At 39.5% G+C, this 22,851-nt stretch overlaps 1 protein-coding gene and 1 long non-coding RNA gene across 2 annotated transcripts; both read right to left on the reverse strand.

Moving 5' to 3' along the window:
* Positions 1-238: 238 nt before the first annotated feature.
* LOC140246334 (uncharacterized) lies at positions 239-9,969 on the reverse strand. The gene is made up of 6 exons (XM_072325809.1): positions 9,853-9,969; positions 8,350-8,514; positions 7,534-7,909; positions 5,484-5,992; positions 3,685-5,050; positions 239-2,716 (listed from the first exon to the last, which is right to left on the reverse strand). Exons 2-6 carry the CDS (start codon positions 8,488-8,490, stop codon positions 2,475-2,477), a joined length of 2,634 nt encoding a protein of 877 aa, XP_072181910.1. The 5' UTR covers positions 8,491-8,514; positions 9,853-9,969; the 3' UTR covers positions 239-2,474.
* An 8,010-nt stretch (positions 9,970-17,979) lies between these two features.
* LOC140246345 (uncharacterized) lies at positions 17,980-22,473 on the reverse strand. The gene is made up of 3 exons (XR_011902458.1): positions 22,391-22,473; positions 21,926-21,981; positions 17,980-18,034 (listed from the first exon to the last, which is right to left on the reverse strand). It is a non-coding gene; the product is annotated as an uncharacterized lncRNA (long non-coding RNA).
* Between the last annotated feature and the right edge of the window lie 378 nt (positions 22,474-22,851).

A 22,851-nucleotide genomic window follows, 5' to 3' on the forward strand; every position in this document is an offset into this window, starting at 1 on the left:
AAAGACATGAAGCCATTGATACATCCCTCACCTATCTCAATATGATCAAACATAAAAGGAAAACAGTGTCACTGTGGCAGCTTTGTATGAGTGTGAGTGTGTGTGTGTGTGTGTGTGTGTGTGTGCGAGTGTGTGTGTGTATGAGTGTGTGTGTCAGCCTCTCACCTCCCTGGTGTCAGTGTGTGTGTGTGTGTGTGTGTGTGTGTGTGTGTGTGTGTGTGTGAGTGTGTGTGTGTCTAGCCCTGCTGCAAGTCACTATTCATGCCATTTAATCTGACTCGAGCCATTTGAAATGATGTTGATGTTATCTCATGGCATGCATGCTAACCATTTTGAAGGCATGCTGGCAGATAATGAATCAACCTGGATTGATATTGCTAGCCATGAATGCCAACATAAGACCTTTTGCATATCACATGCCTATTTCTTGGTTTCCTAAAAGACTAGTCAGTTTATGTCTGCTAAAAAGTCTCAATGACAATAAACCAAAAAATGGTTTATAATACAAGGAACTTCCTGTCAATCATAAAATGATACGAATGCCAGATCATCTATCAGCACTTTCTGTACTTTGTAACAAAATAACTGCTAAGATTGAAATAAATTGTGTTAAACAATTAAAAAGGTACATAAAATCAGTAACTTAGAAATGTTGCCTCAATAGGTAATATAGGAAATTCGATTGACTGATGACGGTCACTATTTTCTTTTTCTTTTTCTTTTTTTTTTGTATAACCTCAGCTGCAAATTTCAAGTTATTCAGATCAAAAACATAGATATCATAAAGAAACTTTGCATCAGGCTAAGAAATCAATGATACTGAAATGCTTTGTAAGCTATAGTTCATCAAACCTATTTAACAGCATGAACCCAACTACCTTGGGTTCTACAACTCTCTAATCCTCATCTTTCTTATTCTCTTCTTTGTATCATAAACTATTTTATCCTTGCACTTTTGAGCACATATAGATTGATTTAAAGTCACACACATAGCTGCATAATTACATTTAGATTCCTTCATACCTCACATAGGCACATGCAGTTTAACACTGAAGACAATCTTAATATGATGGTAGACTAGCTTGCGATAAAGACACAAAGTAATGAATTCTGACATCACAAATTCAACAAAGATCCCACCATATGGTTGTGTTAAGCATACAGCACAGATGATCCCAACTTCAGTCAAAATAAGCTATCGGTAATTTTAGAATGGAATATTGGTCCTTCCTTCCTGCACCAACCAAAATACACGTCCAATAGATGACTTTGGATGAAGTAACCTGGCAAAGGACATGTGTAGTGACTCCAAGTTGGAAAATACATTGGCCAACTGGAAATTCAACACATTTTCTCTAATGTTATGAGATATACTGAGATTTATGCCGGAGTATTTACAAACATATGTTGAGGGAGGTGAAAAAGTATGACAATACTGATAAGACACACAGCTACTTTTTTGTTGTTCATTTGGTCACATCATTTTTTCTCTCAGAGTCATGTAATCTTCTTCCAGCACATGAAGTGAATGAGATGGAAAATCCATAAGTTGATACTATATACCAAACTGATGATTATTAGTCTGAACAAAATACAACATACATGTCTGAATAACTACATCTGTGCGCTATGCATCTTCATGGCTACATCAGCAAGATCCAAGTATTTTACTTGTTTGGATTTTTTGCACCATAACAAACCAACACAACTTCTATAACAGGTGGTCTTAAGTATTTAACTTTTTAATGCCACTGGAAAATATCAATGAGGGAGAAATAAGTACGACTATTGTACATTGTTTAATACACATCACCAGGCCACTGATGTGTACTGGCACTATGCATTGCAAAAGGTAAGAGGACAGAAGGCGTAAAAGGGCAAGAATGAGATTTAACTATGCATTAGCTTACACAGGGGAAAGGGAGACATCTTTAAACAGATATCACAATATTCATGGTCCATGTAGTTAAAGCTTTACACATGAAAACGGACGACTGATACCTAACTTTGCATTGGCATGTCAACTTGGGCTGGAGAGAGAGAGAGTTTAGAAGAAAGGAGGGATGGGAAAAGGGGGGCTTGAGGAAGGAAAGCTGAAAGAAAGGCTGGGGAAAGAGGACTGAAAGAAGAAAAGCAGAAGGAAGAAGGGCTGGAGGATAAAGGACTGAGGGATGGAGAGCTGAAGGAAGAAGGACTGACAGATGAAGGACTGAAGGAAGGAAGGAAGACTGGAAGGAGGACTGAAAGAAGGGCAGGAGGAAGAAGGGCCGGAGGATAGAGGACTGAGGGATGGAGAGCTGAAGAAAGGACTGACAGATGAAGGACTGAAGGAAGGAAGACTGGAAGGAGGAGGACTGAAAGAAGGGCAGAAGGAAGGAAGACTGAAAGAAGGAGGGATGGAAGAAGAGCAGCAGGAGAAAGGAGAGCTGAGGGAAGAGGAGGTTGAAGAAGGGCTGGAGAAGAAGTGGGCAGTGTCATGAGTCGAGGCCGAAGAGCTCCACGATAAGGGGACTGAGGTCCTGCTCCTGGACCTTGACGGCCATGATCTCACTGAGGTGTAGGATAGACATGTCTCTCAGGGTGGTCAGTTTGGTGATGAGTTTGGTGAAGAGGAAGGGCTTATCAGCATGGAAGACCTTGGTGGCGGCCTGGAGGGCCAGCACCATCTCAAGCTGCATCTGCTCCACCATTTGGCGGTCCTTCAGGTCTGACCGGTCTGTGGGAGGGCGGGAAAAAGGACGGGAAAAAGGATGGGAAAAAGGACGGGGTTAAACACAGAAGAGCTTTCAGATGTTTGACACTTGTGATAAATACAGTAGCTTGGTGCGATGTGCATGAGGCAAAGCACACAAGGGAAATACGTTGCATCGCTCTATGCATAGACTATTTAAAGGCATGCATTATACATCTTGATGCAAAGACAATTATGGTGAAAAGCTGAGGCAATTGAAACCTATTAAAAGAGCTTTCACACTAAAGGAATATTCAATACAGCAGCATTGCCCTTTAAATCACCACATATTCAGAGGCATCATTTCATGGAGCTACATGTGAATCTGAGTAATTTAAACACTTTAATCTCAGAGATATACAGGTTAATCGTATACCCCCATGGGTGATGGTGACTGTTTAGAAAGGCTCCTAAGATATGACATGGACTTCGACTGTGTTCCTTAAAAGAAAATCTTAAATATGGTTGTCTGTTCTTTTAAAATGCTGAAGTATCATCAATCATAAACTACTGCTAATACTGAAAGTCCCTAGAAACTGCCATTACAAAAGAGCAACCACAATTCAAAACTTCATCAGAAGTTGCAGTTGATTGGTTTGTTTGATTTCTACAATATCTTTGATAACAATCCAACTTGTATGGCAGCTCCCTGTTTTTGCTTTTGGCCATTTTCTTTGGCTGCAATAAAAATGTGAAATGAATGTAACTTTGAACTGAATTATATTAAACCATCATATCTAGACATATGATTCCTTTTGAAACCCTTTATTTCTGAAGGAAACAACTGGGAGTTTGGTCTAATGAATGAATGGAGAGAGAAAAAAGAATAAACAAGAAATGTAAGATGAATTAACATATTTTTTGCAACTTCTTAATACTATGATGTCCCCATGGTAAATGCATTCAAGTTCAAGACATGATAAAGTGGGGAGGTACATATCTCCACGCTTTACCTGGTGAAAGCAGAGCAGCTGCAGTGAAGAGTGCGTATTCAGCTGTGGTAAGTCCGCAAGCTTTTGTGTCCCTCATGAACTCAAACACAACTTCTGGTAGAGTGGAGAATCCTAACTGGTACATCATATGCACATCAAACTTATCCCCATTGGTATCATTCACAAGGCAGTCTTTGTCCAAGGCATAGGAATCTGCACACCTCAGCAGCAGTGCATCCACAATGCTGGATTTGATGAGGACAGCCTGGTCATCACACGACAGTTTGGTGAAGCCAGGTATGCTCTTGGCAAAATGAATGGTCTGTTTGACCAGCACAGCAAACATGTCCATGGCTATATGAAGCATCTCCTTGTTGACAGTACGCTTGGCCTTGCCTGAAGATTTAGAGCCTGATCCCATCTTGCCGCTAGTCAGAAAGGAGGTGACTCTCTGGAGGGACTGAAGAAAGGGGCTTGTCTTGACCTCATCCTCCCCAACATCGGTTGGCATGTAAAAATTACTGCATGACGGTGACGATGCTTGCGAGGATGAGAAGGACATCATCTGTGGCTCGTCCTCACCCTTGAGGAGTGAGACAGCGGCACGTTTCACCATCTCTACAATTGTCTCCTTGTTTTGACTAGATGAAGCCATTGCTGCCAGCATGGCCAATGCCTCTGCAAGTCCACTAGAAGCTAGCCGTGCAACAGCAAGGTTATTGATGGATTCATCCTGTACAGCAGCTGGCACAGACTCGTTTCCGTTGGCATCCTGACTTCCAGCCAGGACTCCCGGGACACTCTGAAGCAGCTGGGCATTGATGACATTGTCTGGGACTCCAAATGATCCGTTCAAGTTCCCTGTGATACTACCTAGGATTGTGTCTGCAAGAGTGTCATTGAGCAGGCCTCCACCTGTTCCTATGATTTGGCCGACTAGCTTTGACAAACTGATCAGGGTGTCCAGGTTTTGTCCCTGGACCAGTGCACCTATGGTCTGGATGACTCGCATGCCTTGTTCTGATGACGCCAGAACTTTTAGAGCACTAGTGGGATCTTTGATTTGTCCATTAGTGGCAAATGAAGTCAGTTTGTAGATCACATCAATGCTTTGACCAGTAGCTGCAGACAAGATGGCCAAGGGGTCAGTCCCCAACATGGCCTTTGAGCTGGCATTAGCTGTTGCATCAGCTCCATTCATATTTGCCTGCTGATTTGAGTTTGTATTTGATATTGTGTCAGGGTCATTCATCAGTTTCATTTTCTTTGGATCAGATATGGCAATAACAAGTTCATCATCTTCATCCCCTTCCTGTAAGTCATTTGCACTTTCCTCTGAGCCTTTCAGTTTGCTCCAGTAAGTCTTTCTGAACAGAGGCACATCTTTCTGCAAGGATCGTATCAGAATGCAATGGCATAAAGTGAATGAATACATGTCATGTTACAGCTGAAGAAAAAAAAATAGATTTTTCTGGTTCATACAAATGTAAGCTCTGGTACAACATTGTCTCTGAACAGCCACTTAAAAGCTGAGATATCCAAAAACAAAGAGGTCCTAATAAAAGGTGGGACCCACCTTTTACTAGGAACACTTTCTTTGTTTTTGGATATCTCAGCCATTTCAAAACTGATTTCCATCAAGTAAACATTGAATTCCTCTAAAATGGTAGGCTCTTTAATATTTCATAACAGGTTTCTCATTATCTGGTAAACGGCTAAAATCTGAATCTCCCATCTCAACCATAACTATACCATCCCTCTAAGTCTTGCTACATAGTAGAACACAGATATTTCTACAAGTAAAGCAAAAGTGCTCTTACTGAGAGATGTTTGAGGACCTCTGTCGAGGCATTGTAGCCCCTCTCTAGTGTCTGCATCAGCTGCTCCTGTGCTGGAGTTAGAACCAGACCTTGGGGTTGAGTGAAGACCATTTGAGCGGATGTACCAGGAGCTGCGTGGGTGGCAGGAGGCAAGTCCTGGAGTACAGCTGGGTTTGCTGTAGCAGTAGCGTCCATGCTTGGGGGGATACTGGGAGCAGCGTTTGGTGGCAGAGAGATAGGAGTGACTGTTGGTGTGGAGGTTGGGATGGAAGGGCTGTTGGATCGCGTACTGGACGGTGAGGTGCTGAGAGATGCCTGTGCTCCAGATGGCAGGGGCTGAGGCTGGGGCGTGGGGGCTACTGATGCAGGCATGATGGAGACTGGTACGGGACTGGCAGGAGGAATGCTTGCTGGGGCTGGGGTCTCCTGCACAACACCAGGCTGCTTCTTCTTCCGCTTTCTCCTGATGAGTGGCTTGCGTGTCTGCAGTCGATCCTTGTCCCACACTCCTATTATTGAGAAGGTGACAGCACATCCATACACGAAGATTACAATACACTGATATTACATTCGTAGTACGTGTCAGGTACAGAATTTAATGCTGTCCTAATCAACATGGACATTTCAGAGGAAATAACTTGATATTGAGATCTGAATGTTTACCACACATGTGAGGCTCAGCAATTCTGTCTGATGTCGCTGTATTTTTTCCCTGTTTATCTTATTTGTGCATTTTTTGAAACCTTCCTAGAGCTTTGGAGCTCTGTTTTACAGATAAAACAAGGAAAAGTAGAAATTACGCGGTGCGTAAAATATGTCCCCGCCGGAAATAGCATTTAGTAGCAAAATGTACAATATCGGTAAAAAATCAAGGTCAAAGGTCAAAGAAGTCAAAGGTCAAAATTCTGTGTAGAAGTTTTGAAGCCCTCACCTAGTGCCATCACAAAAAGCAAACGGAATCAAAATCGGGTTAGAAATGGCGAAGAAGTAGCATTTTGTAGCCAATGTACAATATAGGTCAAAAATCAAGGTCAAAGGTCAAAGAAGTCAAAGGTCAAAATTCTGTGTAGAAGTTTTGAAGCCCTCACCTAGTGCCATCACATAAAGAAAACGGAATCGAAATCGGGTTAGAAATGGCGAAGGAGTAGCATTTTGTAGCAAAGTGTACAATACAGGTCAAAAAATCAAGGTCAAAGGTCAAAGAAGTCAAAGGTCAAAATTCTGTGTAGAAGTGTTGAAGCCCTCACCTAGTGCCGTCACATAAAGCAAACGGAATCGAAATCGGGTTAGAAATGGCGAAGGAGTAGCATTTTGTAGCAAAATGTACAATATAGGTCAAAAAATCAAGGTCAAAGGTCAAAGAAGTCAAAGGTCAAAATTCTGTGTAGAAGTTTTGAAGCCCTCACCTAGTGCCATCACATAAAGCAAACGGAATCGAAATCGGGTTAGAAATGGCAAAGGAGTAGCATTTTGTAGCAATATGTACAATACAGGTCAAAAATCAAGGTCAAAGGTCAAAGAAGTCAAAGGTCAAAATTCTGTGTAGAAGTTTTGAAGCCCTCACCTAGTGCCATCATATAAAGCAAACGGAATCGAAATCGGGTTAGAAATGGCGAAGGAGTAGCATTTTGTAGCAAAATGTACAATATTGGTCAAAGGTCAAGGTCAAAGGTCACGACTGAAATTCTGTGTAGAAGTTTCAAAGCTCTCATGTAGTGCTATCATATAAAGCAAACAGAATCAAAATTGGCTCATAAATGACAGAGAAGTAGCAAATTGAAGATTTTGATCACACACGGACGCACACACGGACGGACGGACGGACGGACGGACACACGGACGGACACACGGACACACACACGTACGGAGCCCGTTTCATAGTCCCCTGCTCGAACTCGTTCGGCGGGGACAATCAACTAAATTGATAGCTGCAAGCCTTAAATCCAGTCCTTCAAATCTGACTATGATAATTAGTGTTTATCTGTTACTACACCATAGACTGTATCCTGAGGCACGAACTGGGACCACAGGGTTCCAGATGACAACTTACTTTCTACTTTCATTCCCATCTCCAAACAGCGCTTCATCCGGCAAGCAGGACAGTGCCGCCGTGTGTACAGGTCCATGTTACAGTTTCCTCCCTGGGCACAGGCGAACGTTGCTCCAGAACGGTTGCTTCGCAAAAAGAAGCTCTTACAGCCCTCGCAGGAGAGGACATTGTAGTGCACGCCATTGGCACGGTCCCCACAGATAAGGCAGAGTTTTTCCCCACTACTCACTGTCCCACTGCCAGAGGTATCACTGTTCACATTGGGTTTGCTTTCCACAACACTGGGGGAAGTAGACACACTGGGCGGTGCTTCAGTTGGTACTGTCTGATGAATGGTAGTCATGACTGACTCTGTGCTTGTGTTTGGTGCAGGAATCTTTTGGAAAATATGAGAGAAATTAAATCACACTGAAGAGTATCTTCTATCAAAGAAGGCATCATTGAAACATGATATTAGTAGTAGAAGAGAAATAAATCTATATCAGATGATTTTGTGTACACTTCTTTAAAAAGTCACAGAACTCTTTACAAATAAAAGTAAAATTCATAAAGAAGTAAAAAGAATAATTTCCATATGCTTTTTTTTTTAAATTTAAACATTTTCATAGCTAGTAGTTTCAATATTTTGTGAAGGTCTCATCGCCATAACATCAATCAAATGAAGCAAGGATATTGGTAAGAAATTGCAATGAAGAGGTGTTTCTGAAAATCTAGATGAATGAGGAAAAAGCCACCATTCTTCCACTGCTCAAAATTCTCTGGCACTGTCTAGCCAAAGTTCAGACCTGACCATGGTCAGCGTCCAGAGCTACTCACTGTTACAATCTGCATGACATGGCCTGGAGTCTGCCCGAGCTGGGCCGCTGCTACGGCCGCTGCCTCTGCAACATCGGCCACATTGAGCACCTGGACATAGGTCACTGTCCTGTCCATCTTTTGCTCTGAGGGAACCTCCATTGTTGTGGCTAGAAGTCATATAAACTGCGAGAGAGAATGATACAAATATCAGCCATATTCCTCGATTTTTAGATTCTTGGTATGACACTGTACTCATATCCTTTTATTCTGCAAGTTCAGCTGCACTTTTGACCATTAAAAACTCTATATATCCATCCAAAGTATAATTTTTGTGTGATGTTTTACTCATATACAGTACTGAATTATTTTGGTAGAAATTTTTTACATTAGAATTTGATAATATCAGTTACGTGACATATCTTCATTGGCAACAGAGAGCTTAAGAAGGAATATAATGAATGAAGGTGTAGACATTCAAACTTTTTGATTTTGTCAGTAATCACAGTCTACTCCTTTCACAGTATACTCCTTTCTTCATGACAAGATCACATTAATGGCAAAAAATATTTCCTGAATGGAATGATTTGGGATCTCTCTCTGAAAGAAGTTTAAAAACTGTAAATGACCACTCTGCTGGATGGGCATTTTGCACTCTAAATAACAATTTCAAGACACATAATGATGATGATTGCTTAAAATGTACAAGTTTGCAAAGATGCACACCTAGTTCAATCACAAGAAGATGTTCTGCATTAGCAGATATTACAGCTGCATTCTCATCATAATTGAGGCCAAGCACAAGTCTTCTGTGACTGCTCCAGATCAGATAAGTTGGAAACTCTCACATTTCGCAGTTATCAGGATTATTTCCCCTTTACTTGTCACAAGTGGGTCGTCCTAAAGACCCTCAAGACCATCTACTGTCATACGATACCAAGGTTACCAGGAATTTGCCATGCAAAAATCATAAGGGATACGTTCTTGTCATAGTTCACCTAGAAATCTGAAACCTAACACTGTGAATCTCAAGTGGTAGTGATAGGCTCCATCTGACATATACTTGTTGCAAAAATGAAAATATCCCTCTCAAATTATTGCTCTAATCATATCTTTCAAAGTTGGTGAGTACAACAGTTATATTAAGACAAACAAATCAAATCTTCACGCAACAAACAACCAAATCTTACTTTGTCAACTTATCCAAAAAGTGAATGCAAGATTTAAGTTGTGCATTGAGAAGTGATGTTCACTGGTTAAAAGCGACCATTGTGTCAAAGAGATTCTTGGTTACAAGTCTTAAAACATTCTTTTGTGTTTTGTGAAAAAGTACCATAGTGGTATCACAGTCTTCACACTGTCTCTATGGAAGTATGCAAACTTATACAATATAAATAAACTTTCAAAAGTGATTCCTGTTTAGAAGCAACTGTTCTGATTTCTGAACAGCAATGCTAAGTTATGACAGACATGTACATTTTTTGTAGCTCATATCTGTGCAGAGCAAGTGATAAATGCACTTACCAAACATCAATAACACTGCGTGCTGTCTCACAATGCAGCAAATGAAATGGCTGATCCTGTAGCCCACCTCAGTGGATCCTGGGATTACATTGCAGCCCTGCACAGCTGGAAGGAAATCAGAATTGGAAAACATACAGAGGAAACAATGTGAAAGAATAGCTTAGGGCCCACAGTACTCTTTAATCCAGCAGTTTTGTATACCACATTTATGTAACATCAGAAACACTGTGCCAATTTTTTTTTTTTTATTGATTTATATTAATCAGGATCAGAGAAAGTGAAAGTGGTACTCAGAACAACAGGAAGATGTATCTGTGCTTTTTGGATGTATTCACAAAATGGTTGCATAGAAATGAAGAAAAAAGAACATATAGATCTACAAACATGCTATTGACAGCCCAGTGAAAATACTAAAATCAGTAATATGATTGTTAATGTTCAACTCATTACTGAAACTTGAATGTCATTTACAAGATATCATAGTAAATTGCAAGATATGACTGCTATAACGACTTTTGATTCACAAAAAATGAATATATTGTCTGTATGTGAGTGTATGTTTGTAGAGGACTACAGGTACAACAGCTTGCAAGATACACAGTACGCATGTAATATGTACATCTTTTAGATTCAGAGACTCAGATAATTTCCAAGAATGACATTAAAGTACATTGTAAATGGTTTCCTGAGAAGAGTCAGAATGGCTGAGAGCTTGTAACTGAACAATCTTATTAATACACAGTGACTTGGACAACAATTTCCCACTAATTTTTCAAAGTCAATAGACCGATTCTGTGACGCGCTATGTGTATTTTCGGCATGGGCAGCGTCATTACTGCGGTGTCTCAGCCGACTCCCCACCCCTCTCACACGCACGGAATGAAAAACTGATGCATGGTTGTTTTAGCCAATGGGCGTCTCGTACTGAGTGCGCGAATGCTTGCTTAGTGCGCGAACCTTTGTTACAAGTGCGCGATAAACATGTTGCCCGTGGGGTGGGGGAGAGGAGGGGGGGTCGGCTGGGACACAGCAAAATGAGCTTATGGCTGCACCCAGTGCCACAAATTGTCTGCTGCCCTCAACGAAGCCGAATCGGTCTATTGACCGATTCTGTGACGCGCTATGTGTATTTTTGGCATGGGCGCAGCCATAGTGGGTGTATCAGCCGACCCCCCCCCCCCTCCGCACTCCCCCACCCCTCTCCCTACATTAGCACGCGCGCAGAATGAAAAACTGCTTTAGCCAATAGGCGTCTCGTACTGAGTGCGCGAATGCTTGCTTAGTGCGCGAACCTTTGTTACAAGTGCGTGTAAACATGTTGCCCGTGGGGTGGGGGAGAGCAGGGGGGGTCAGCTGATACACCCACTATGGCTGCGCCCTGTGCCGTAAAATGTCTGCTGCCCTCAACGAACCCGAATCGGTCAATAGCTTCATTGCAAGTGATTTTCTTCCATGCACATGATCTATAATGAGTGACAGTATCATGGCTTTCATTGTAAGTATTACATTACAATGACTGAATGTGTTGTAATCTATCATGGTTATGTATAGGTGTTGGGGCCTTTGGCCAAGTAGTAATGTATCTTCTATGTACATAATTGTAACTAAGAGGTTTGGGTACATGTTTGTCACAGTGATGAACGTTCAGCAAATGTTATGTGTTTTCATGGTAACTCCTTTATGCATATATGTTTACACCATGTCTAGATGTGGCTTCAACAATCACGTTTCAGACCACTGTGGACAAAACAGAATGGACATGATACAACACCACGGATGGGATGGGTAAACATGACAGACCATGACTGCCTGAAAAACTGGGGAAATATTTGCCACCGCAGTCATGGTGCTGATGTAAAACTTGGTGAATATGTACAACAAATTGCCCCGTGGGTACCCTGTGGGTGCATGAATGCAACAAAATGTGACAGCACGCAATATGCCGTAAGAAAGCTTGGTGGCAATCCAGTCCAGGACGTGACAGAAAATATGTGTAGTCTACATTATGTAGCCTGATCAGATGACATAAGAATGGCGTCTCACAGATACATGTGCATAGGAGCAAAGACTGGAATGAACATGACTACAATATGAAGGGAAAAATAATTAAAATATTCCAGGTACCCATAGGGCACTATGTTTTGGGAAAACGGGGCTGCCATGGCCATTGGGAACATGGTGTAAATGTACTGTAGCATAAGAGGCCCCCTCATGAAATGGGAGTTCGCTGTGCATCCAGAGACTTAAAAATCAAGACAACGAGCCCACTTTACTTCTGCTCCCAAAGAGTAGGGTGCCTACCCAGAGGACTGCTTCATCCAACACAGACTGGAAAATAGGCAAATGATACCGAGACATTATGGCTTGCCCCAGCAGATTGGCAATAGCCACCAAGTAGTAGCATCACAGCACATGCTGTCAAAGTTATGTGAATGAATTCAAATGGTTACGTACCTACAAGCACATAGCTCAAATGCGATAAAAGCATTCAATCAAAATGTGAAATTGTCCCTGAAATGTGAACTTCAGACCAATATGAAATATTCACCATCCATATGAATCGAAAAATTCCAATTAACTTTCCTCTTGGCATCAGTTGTGAAGAACACTGTCCTATTGCATTTCTACCCACACAGTAAGACAGCACTATTCTTTTGTCATTCATTCATTGTTTCCTCTATGCAAATGCTATGTGTACAGTCATTCTACTGCCCTACATAACACTACTACAGGGTAGGATACACTAGTTAGCATCAAACATAACACTAGTGAAAAGGTATTACTCTTGTAATAGCACATCCCTACCCATCATTTATGAACCTCTACAATGCTCCCCCTCCCCATACCTTTCTGGCGAAAGGAAGGCAATGCCATAAAGACTGCCACAATACATAATCATCACCGCTAAACAAAAAGACAAAAACTAAATAAATTTTCGTTCACTGTTCTGATCTTGTAAAGAGTACAGTATAGCCTGAGGTGATGAGGTCCTATAGAGGATTAGCAGGGAATAATCCTTGATTCATCATCAAGCTGGGAAGCACATGTTGGTTTACCAGCCTGCCTCTTTCCTTTGGCTAAAATAAAGCACCTGTTGAAATTACATCCCCCTCTCCCCCTGAAACATCTTTGTCTGGGTCAGTGCTTACTTATTCATGTCTTACACATATGCACAAGTTTTGGACGTAAAATGTACTTACCGATCAAAGATTGCATGATTTCTGACAGACCAAACAATATGTAGCACCTTCTCATTTACTTTCCCAATATGATGGGTAAGCTCATTTCCTTCATTTAAGAAATAATACTGTCAGCCACATTCAGAACAACTGACAATTTCATTGCCATCTGGTGTACTCATACCATGGTGCCTTTAAGATATTGAAAAGATTATTCATTAATTCAAGTGATCAAATGCAAATTATCCCATAATGATATGCTTTGTTATAATGAACAGTGACTCAATGTAAACACAACTATTCTATGCAAATATTTAATTGCCAATCTGTAACAATCTACCAGACATGGAATAAGCCAGTTTGGAGTTCCACTTTGCGCATGTGCTGAAGAAAGGTCATTTGTACCAACGGGGCATAATGATTTTTAAATTCACTGAGGTTATCTGTGATATGATAATTCAGGTAATCCCTAAAATATGATGGTGCTTGCCAACACATCCAACTTGAGAGCAAGCCTTGTATTTGGCAATAATCAACAGAAAAAGTTTGTCAGTATATTCAATGCGAAATAATGAAATAGATGCATCCCAAACTGCTAAATGACTGACATTCTGGTCACCTCATTAAAGCTGAGAGGAACTGCGAAAACCAAACATAAGTCTGTGAATAATCAATTCTGATTGGATGATCCCGACTGAAGTTTGATTTTCTGACTCATTCAAACATCAGGATCTGATCACCTTTACCTTTAGAGGAAAATGTATCATACACTTATTCATCTGGAATGATATATCTGCAGGAAAAAAAAAAAATTGGCTGAGTGAAAATTTGAGTAAAACCTGACAAACTTTTTTGAACGCTGAGACCATTTGAATGTCAGACAGTCAATGACATGATGTCATGTGGATATCTTCAAATAACATGTGGTTTTGACCTTGCTAGCTTTGAGTCCCTCATTAGTTTTGTCCAGAATGCCAATATACTACCATATTTTACTCAGATTTGCCCTTCTAAATCTAAATCACTTTTCATTTATCTAATGAAGTTTATGTTTTTCATTATACATATCTTGCTCTGTTCTGCTTTGTTATCTTTATGTAGTCTCATTTGACTACTGAAATTTAAAGTACCTGTAAAATATTACAGAAATTTTGATCTTCATATTAATTCTCAAATCAACCTGACAGCTAATCTGAGTCTTAATTTGAGAGTTTAAAGATACTGATTAGATTTGAAATGCGATCAACCATGAGCATTGACATGACAGGCTTACATACAGCATATGGAAAGCACTACCTTTTCAATCAAACAATTAACCCTGCTTGAAAGAAAGTGCATCTTCTTTACATTTTGAAAAATAAAAAAACAAACTTCAAAATAAAATTCGAAATTTAACAAAAACTATTTATTTGATAAAATCATAGAACTTGTTACAGTATGTCCATTGTGCTGTAGTAGAAGACTAAAATTGTCAGTGTTTCAACCATCAAAATTTCAATGTCCTTGAATTTGTGTACGTTTGCAGATCTATAAATCAATATGTTTGTTCCTCAAATGCAGACATGCTATGAACTTGTGACCTTGTGCATCAATTTCCTGCAGAGTTTTTGAATTGAGATAATTGAGATACAGTATTGTTCAGTTTGCCCGCAAAGTATGTAAATTGCAACTTGCTCAAGATTATGATTTCTATCAACTGTGCTGGTAGCAAGTTTCAAAATTTCCTATAAATCTCAGGATAACTCAGTTATTTACTACTGATAGTGATAACACACGATTAAAGCAACTGAGCAATTACCAGAATCTCCCTGACAAGTACATACTATCCAACACCTTTCACAGCACAAATAACACTTTTCATTGCAACTGATCTCCACGGAAGAATTTCATGAACTTGAAATAACACTTTTCTCTGTGAGAATCAAGTCACATACACATGGCACTACTTCACTCAAACACAGTGTATAAAAAGCAAACAATACTCTTCCTCAACACTAGTATGTGTAAAGAGAAACTAATATTACACACATCGATAGGAATGGGCACAGTCACGTGCAGATGAGTCGGCCTCTGTTGCCTCCTGTCAAGTTTGACCTCCGAGGTCAATCTCTGGTATTGTCAGCTGCCTACCAACCAGGAAACTGCTCTACACAAGGGAATCCACGCAACTTTACTACCATTTGTGGAGTTTATTTTTCTTTTTCCCAAGCTGGACTGAAAATGGAACTGTGAAATGGCAGACATAAAATATCAAACAAGTTAGAGCAGTCTAAAAAGACATAAATATGGGATACTAAATATGGAACTGCAGTCACTCTCGCTCATACTGCTATACACTAGGGGCTAATTTTTATTCTCAGAACTTTTGTAATGCGAAGATGATATATTCACATATCTTTCAGGGTCATTTTTGCATGCAGTCAAGCTGACCTAGTTACAAAAATGCAGAAGAAAGCAAAACCTACATGTTATGGAATCAGTTTACTCATAAAGCGTGTTGATCTCTGACCTTTCGAATACCCTTTAATTATTCTAAGTTGTACGAACGTAGTCTTTTTAGAGGCAACTCTCAAAAATTTCATGCTGCAAAGAAGGCCATCAGCTCCATTTTGCAAAAATTTCATGCCACGAAAATATTGTGTTTAACAGTAACCTTTAGCAGATTTAACCTTTGGCAGGTTCTGTCCATAACCTATCATTCTAGATCATTTCCTACATGATGGTATGTAGCTGACTTGCATATATATATATTGCCTAAATTTAAGCATAAATGATAATAAATTGTGACAACTGTCATTGGATGTGACTTTTCAGTTAACCCGTTGACAGGCTGAGAGGCAAACTGGAGCTTTAGCACAACATTAATGCATTTCAAAAACAAATAAACAAACACTATCACCATGTCTACATTCAATTGCAGTGCATGCACCTCATACAATAGAAACCACTGGATAAAAGCTGCAAGAGTAATGATATGCCATGTATATTTAGTTCTCGACAATGGATGGGAATGTTCCTAGTTGTGATATGGCAACCAATTGATAATGCATCTGAAAGAAAAAGCTAATTGACCAACTTGATACCTCAAACCAAAACATTTCTTACTGAATGATGATACTCATTTGGTATACTTTGCACGGCCAAATCTACCTTTTATGAGACATCAAAAGTTCTCATCATGAAAACTAAGATGCAATAGGGATTATCGTACTGAAATCATTTACACTGAGCTGTTTTCCCAAGCCTTATAATGCATTTTTGTGACACTTAATTTTGTGGAGAACACTGCAAAGAGAAGTGGAAGAAAAACATGTCAACGGATGAAGGATGGAGAGTATGAAGATGCCCTTGACAACATGGGAAGTTACCCAGAAGTGAGCAGCACCCGCGGGCAGGAAGGAAGCGAGACTGAATATTAGTTTCATCTGTGGAGGAAAGGCATGCTTGCCTGTAACACTAACAACAGCCTGATCAACCCAAGAAGATTCAAGTGAGAATGCGAATGCAACTGGTACCTTGGTATGAAGAGTGCACCCTGTATCCAATTGCACTCTTCTTAAGCACTGGAAGCATTTCACACAATTAAATTGAACAACTTCACACTCCAATGATACAATGTATATAACATTTATGTTATCTTTATTCTTTTTTTTTGGGGGGGGGGTGGGGGTGATGTTTGTTTGATTTTGACAATCATGGTTTGCTGCTTGAAGAGTGATGGAATAACAGACCTACAGGAATGGATAGGTTGTATGAACTATCCCCATAAACAACCACTACGCACTTGACCAATGGCAGAGCTCTGCAAGAAGTATTTTATACCCTCCCCCCCCCCCAATCATCTCTTGCTGTGATCCAAAGGGACTCTTCATGCAGTAGATCATTTGAAGTTTACAGGTACAGTACGTCAGTTTGGACGACACACACACACACACACACATCAAACCTTGAGTGGATCGACATAAGTTCCTGTCCTACATCACAGACTGATGGGATGCTGGTTCCTGACCATAATTTCTCTTTATAATGCTTTAGACACATGGACACACAGCACTCACAAATATTTCTTCTGAGGTATGACAAGTAGTGTGATAGAATTCATTGATATGTAATCAGTGGCCGATCCAGGGGGAGCGCACCAGGTGCACACACACCCCCCCCCCCTTTATTTTTTGCTAAAACAAAAGAAATAAAAAGAAAAAGATGGGGGGGGGGGGCGACTGAGCCCCTCTTTAATTCTGAAAAGGGGCCCGGCTTTATGGAATTCCTGGATCCGCCCCTGGTAATGCATACCATAATAAAGAGATATGAAATATAAGGAAAATGTTTTTGTGGGAAAGTGAGATATTAAAAGAAATTTCAGCAATTCCTCTGACACAAAATAAATGCAGAGCTCTCTGAAATGATCATCTCTGACATAAGACTACAATCTGAGATATCCACTATAGGCCTAATCCATAATGTCAGAGACCAGACCATCTGATGTTCACACAAATAATAATATTTGTCTATAACAATATGATAAACTTTATCCCCATCAATGGTTGGGTCAACTTCTCATTTGTGAGGTGATCCCCTGACATCATAATTCAGAAAAAAAGTTCTCTCACATCAAAGCATATACCAGCTTAAGGTCTCCAAAATAACTAGGAAAAAAGACTTGAAAGAACCTCTCATCATGTAAACATCAATATATCACAGCCACAAATTATGTCCAGCGAAATTTTACATTTGTTTTGTTGTGTCTTTTTTTTGTTTGTTCTCTATCTCCCTCCACTAAGCAGAGATATTATATAAACTGGAAAATGTCATTAAATCAGACAACAGATGGGGTTAGATTTGAGATGAAAATGTTTTGAGAATTAAAACAGTCCTCCAAAGAGAGCTTTTACCTGCTCTCCCAAGAGAAAACAAACATTGGTTGACATACCTCAAAGAAAATATGAGCACTGAATGGCCAGAAGTCCTCAAGCTGGTGCTTCCTTGACTCAGATCCTAGCACACTGCAAAGAATTGAAACAGAGGAAACTCTTTGTTAACACTGGCACAATTACTTCAACATTTTCTTAACCTTGTAAAAAGCATTTTTTTTTTCATGCATCTACATGAATCAGTATGGTGCAATATACAGTAAGGGACCATATCTAATACTGAGTGTTATTTATACTACCGCCTAACTAGCAAAATGTACCTTAACCTGTATTGGTAGTGATGGAAAAGCAAGAGTAAAGTTAGATGGCAAAAATTATAAGCATCCTAAATCAGAAAAACAAAAAGCAGGTAATCTTTTATTTGATCTTAATCAGTTAACCTCTCACTCATTATTTTTTTATTTTTTTTTTTAATGGAAGAAAGTAGAAATCATGTTTGCTTTGTTTATTGATCATGCAGTATCTTGTAAGGAGCAGGAAACAAACAGCATTATCTTTAGAATAATTTCAGGGCTGCCAACTCTCACGCATTGAGCGTGAGACTCACGCAATTCAACCAATTTTGACTGTCTCACTCTGATAAACGAAATCTCATGCTAAACCCCCAAAATGGAATGTACATGACTACAAAAATAAATATATCTCTAAATTCTCTGATATTCCGAATATCGATATGCCCAAGCCCAAAATTTCGAGATTTTCCCACGCGGGTGTAAAGCTTAACCAATAATAATCGTTTTCGGTTCACGCGCAAAGACGAGCTATTGGATTACGATTGGTTTCTACCTATACCACGTGAGCGTAGCTTTTGGCAAATTACAGTACATGTATGGCTATGATGTGTGCTTTACATCGCTTTACATACACTGACTGTGTACATAGTAAGAACGGCCGCACAGCAGGCCGCCAGGTGCTAGCCAGGAGGTCGCTCTGCTCCCTCACAGTGTCTCACGCCAACCTCTCACTCAAGGTTGGCAGCCCTGTAATTTCCACATGTAGAGGTGACCAAATACAAAATACCAATAATTTAACTATACACTATATATTTCATCAGTATATTTCATAAATTGGGACCAGAATGACAATTTTGTGAGTGGTTGAATTAAGATTGAGAACCATGGCTGGGGATGGAATGAAAATATCATCCAGCCTTCTTCAAGAGAAAAGTTAGTGATTTCCCAACTTGGAATACAATGTACACTGTACAACATCAGATAATGCAGTTGTGTTACAGAAAGCCATATTTTTGTGAGAGCCTGTTAATTTTGTTGAGTATATCAAGTCAACTCAAGAAATGTATGGAAAAAAAAAGGGAGAAATATACCGGCAATGTGTATATAAACACTGTGCAGTGTTATCATACCCTGATCACCACACTCTCTATGCACAATAAGAATAGATTCAAAGTGCTTGGGGACACAAATCACACATACCAAGCTGGTGGTGACACAATACCCTCAATCACATCCATGTTTCAAGAGTTCCCACACTGGATTAGATCCATGTGTACATGCAAATGAATATTCCGCAACTCCTACACATCTTTATCTGCCATGTTCCTTTTCAAACAATGAGATTGTATTCATCCACAGTTCCTATTGAGCAGCAACAGTATGTAGCTTTTCTGATGGTTTGACTGCTCTATGAGAAATGGAAATACAAATATTTGCTAGTTTAAGGACAGTTTTACAACTTCGGAGGTCTGGTATTTGACCTACATGTATACAACTCCTTCATAAATCTGCCACTGTCGGCATATCACTCAATCTTAGAATGCCTTTTAACCAGAATCTCTTCTGAATTTGTTAAAGTTACAGAATGTGGTAAAAACCTACTCTTTTATTTGTACAGTAAAAAGATTTCACAGCAATCAGTTCTAAGTATAATGTCAATATATTTCCGGTAATTTACAGGTACTACTTTCTGAACATATCATATGGTGAGGAAAAAAGTCTGAGCATGAGTAATGCTTTATCCCCAAAACTACATCATGATCACATTCAGGCTTTAATCTCAAACACAAAAAATGGATTACGAGATTTTAAATGGCTATGGATTATAAAGAAATCACAATCACTAATGCCTACTTTGTGTAAATAAAGTGTACATTGTGCATTGTAAGTCTAAAATTGTACCACACTGTATGTTAACTTTGCTAAATTACTTGTACGAGAGCAACAGAAGTGTAATAAAATAAAAATAGATGAGACATTGCGTAATGCACAGCAATCTCACTGCAAATGTACTCAGGCTCTAGATGTTTTCTTCTCTAGAAGCACTTTTCTTATGTTACTGATGAGGGCTAATGTAATACACTTACAGCGCCAACACTTTGACACATTGATCCTGAAACGGTTATAATCTAAAGTCCACAAACTTACCAGAACATAATACCCCCATACTGAAAGTTCTTTGAGTTAAAGAACAGAGAGAAAGTACATGAGTAGTGCTAGTACCTGTCAAATAAAACCTTTTCTGATGAGTGGGAGGCAAATGACAATGTTAGGAGTATTCTTTTGATGCAAACATGGATGGATTCTAATCATCCCAAAACTGACTTTCATCTCTTAATACATCGTGTATCAGACTGAGTGATGAAAAATTAAACATCAATGAAATCTATAAGAGAAGTAGACACTGTAATGTCCCACCATATTAAAAGGAAGAAGATGGCATACATTTGTAGCGTTCTTAGAGTTACAGAGTACTGTACAACACAATAATATCGCGGCATGACATTTTCGTGAATTGGAGCCGGCAGCCTTTTCCGCAGCATGAAATTCTCGCGATTACCGGTAGCCTCTAATATTCAATGCATACAGTGTATACTGTAGACAAGAACTTTTGCATGCATTTTAATTTCACGAATCTTGGCTCTCGCGAAATTCGCAAAATTAAAATGCACACGAACATTCCTCACTTTACAGTATACTCTGCATTCCTTATCACCAAAAAGTACTAAATTCTATGGAATATATTAAAACAATGCACAGTGTATCATATGAAAGATTTCTGAGAAAAAAATTAACTATACGACTTGTTCAAAGCTTTCATGGCATATATATTACATTTTTGTTCTTGATTGCTTTTTTTTTCTTTCCCCGAGATGATGAATAACGTGACAAAAACCACTTGTAAAGTTTACCTGACTGATGACACATTGTTTGGACAGACTTTGCAATTTATTGCAACCCTTCAAAGGCCAGCGCAAATCAACTGTACGACTACAGAAAGCTGCAAACTTTTGATACTGCATTGAGCTACATGAATATCAATAGGTAATGCTCCCTTATTCTCTACAGTGCAGGCAGCTCTTATGATTGATTGTAAAAAGTATTTACCCTCACTAAGTGGACACAATTTTTATTCACTATCAACATATTGTATGACCTCATTGATAGTTGCCAAGTCAAAGAAATAAAGGCTTTACCACTTTAATTCACAATGCTAAAGCTTTGGCGTTCAAAGACAAACTTGCCAACAATAAATGATAAAGCTTTTTAGTTCAGCCTTGAAAGAGCAAAAGATCGACCTTGAATCTCAAAATAATCATCAACCTCAAATTGTAATTTCCATGATAATAATAAAGAAAAGTGTGAGATGAATATCAGCTGCTGCATACCAGTTATGAAAGCCCTTGAAGCAATAGTAAACGGTACATAAATACTGCTGCAAATCCCTGTGAATTCACACACCTAGGAAATGCTATAATGGAAAATGGAAGGGGGTAATCATTAATGCAGTCTTCATGTGAATGTTTTGATAAAAGTCCCTTCATCTTCTAACCTGGCAAACTATTAGTATCAAGCTGTGTGGATTCACATGAGACAACCACTGTGACCTCATTTTCTTCACCCTAAATCCATAAGGCACCCGCTACACTGTATGCTGGATGTACACACATCCACTTCCAACATACACCAGGCAAACTCTGAAAGATAAAAAGATTGACACATAACTCACCAATAAATCACAGCATCTCATGAACCACATTAAACATGGATATCAAAATCTGCTTCCTGTAACAGTAAGATTTCAGAAAGTTGTCGTCAGATTGAGGCAGGCTGATAAGAAAGCATATTTTTGCTGATGAACTTTGTCACACACATCAGGCCACAGCCGTTGTCTAATTGAGGAGTACACATTGACACTATAAAGTCTGAAGTCCACTGATAATGCAGTTATCCATTGAACTGGAGTAATAGGGATCTAATAGAAGAATAGAGCAATGTTTAGACACAGCTGGTTAATGAAAAATCTAAATTACACGTCACTGCCCATCTTCTAACCTGCCTTTAGTCACAGAGACAAAAGTTAACTACATGTCACTCCTGCTCTAGCCTACAGTACTTTGCTTCTGCACTGTGTTAAGTCCAGAAACCTTAGGGCACCCCTGCTCCTGATAATCAAGAAAAGCCTTATAATTACTTGAACCCTGAAATGGTCGTTTCCATGTCTGCCTCCCTCATTGCAGCAATAAGAACAAAAAAACACACACTGTCTACTGTAACCATTCACCTTTTCAATGCAAAAATGCACAAATAACATGTTCTTGTTGTTTTTTCCAGGTCTTTTTTTTTTTTTTGGGGGGGGGGGTGGGGCTACCACTAAATATCACATCAGTGCCTCAACATGACATCTACCCTCACTGGGTACAAATATTCAAATTTCCTGTATACCTACAATGTAGTTACACCTGCTCCTGCTCTTTCATTTCATTGGACGGTGGTTCATCATTCTCTGCTGCTTTAATCTGCTTCATAACACATGCATCACAAACTTCCTACATGCAGCAGTTACATCATCATTCTTGCATAATTTGTATGTCTATTCACTGCAAACATTTTCTTACAGACACACTGCATACATGTAACATACACTTGAACATT

This window comes from Diadema setosum, chromosome 1 (genome assembly GCF_964275005.1).
Source record: "Diadema setosum chromosome 1, eeDiaSeto1, whole genome shotgun sequence".
NCBI lineage: Eukaryota > Metazoa > Echinodermata > Echinoidea > Diadematoida > Diadematidae > Diadema > Diadema setosum.

Coding starts and splice junctions, on each gene's coding strand:
- LOC140246334 (XM_072325809.1), bottom strand. CDS start 8,490: ATGGAGGTTCCCTCAGAGCAAAAGATGGACAGGACAGTGACCTATGTC. Junction 7,910..8,349: donor ATGTCATGCAGATTGTAACA/GTGAGTAGCTCT, acceptor ATTTTCCAAAAG/ATTCCTGCACCAAACACAAG. Junction 5,051..5,483: donor AGGTCCTCAAACATCTCTCA/GTAAGAGCACTT, acceptor CGATCCTTGCAG/AAAGATGTGCCTCTGTTCAG.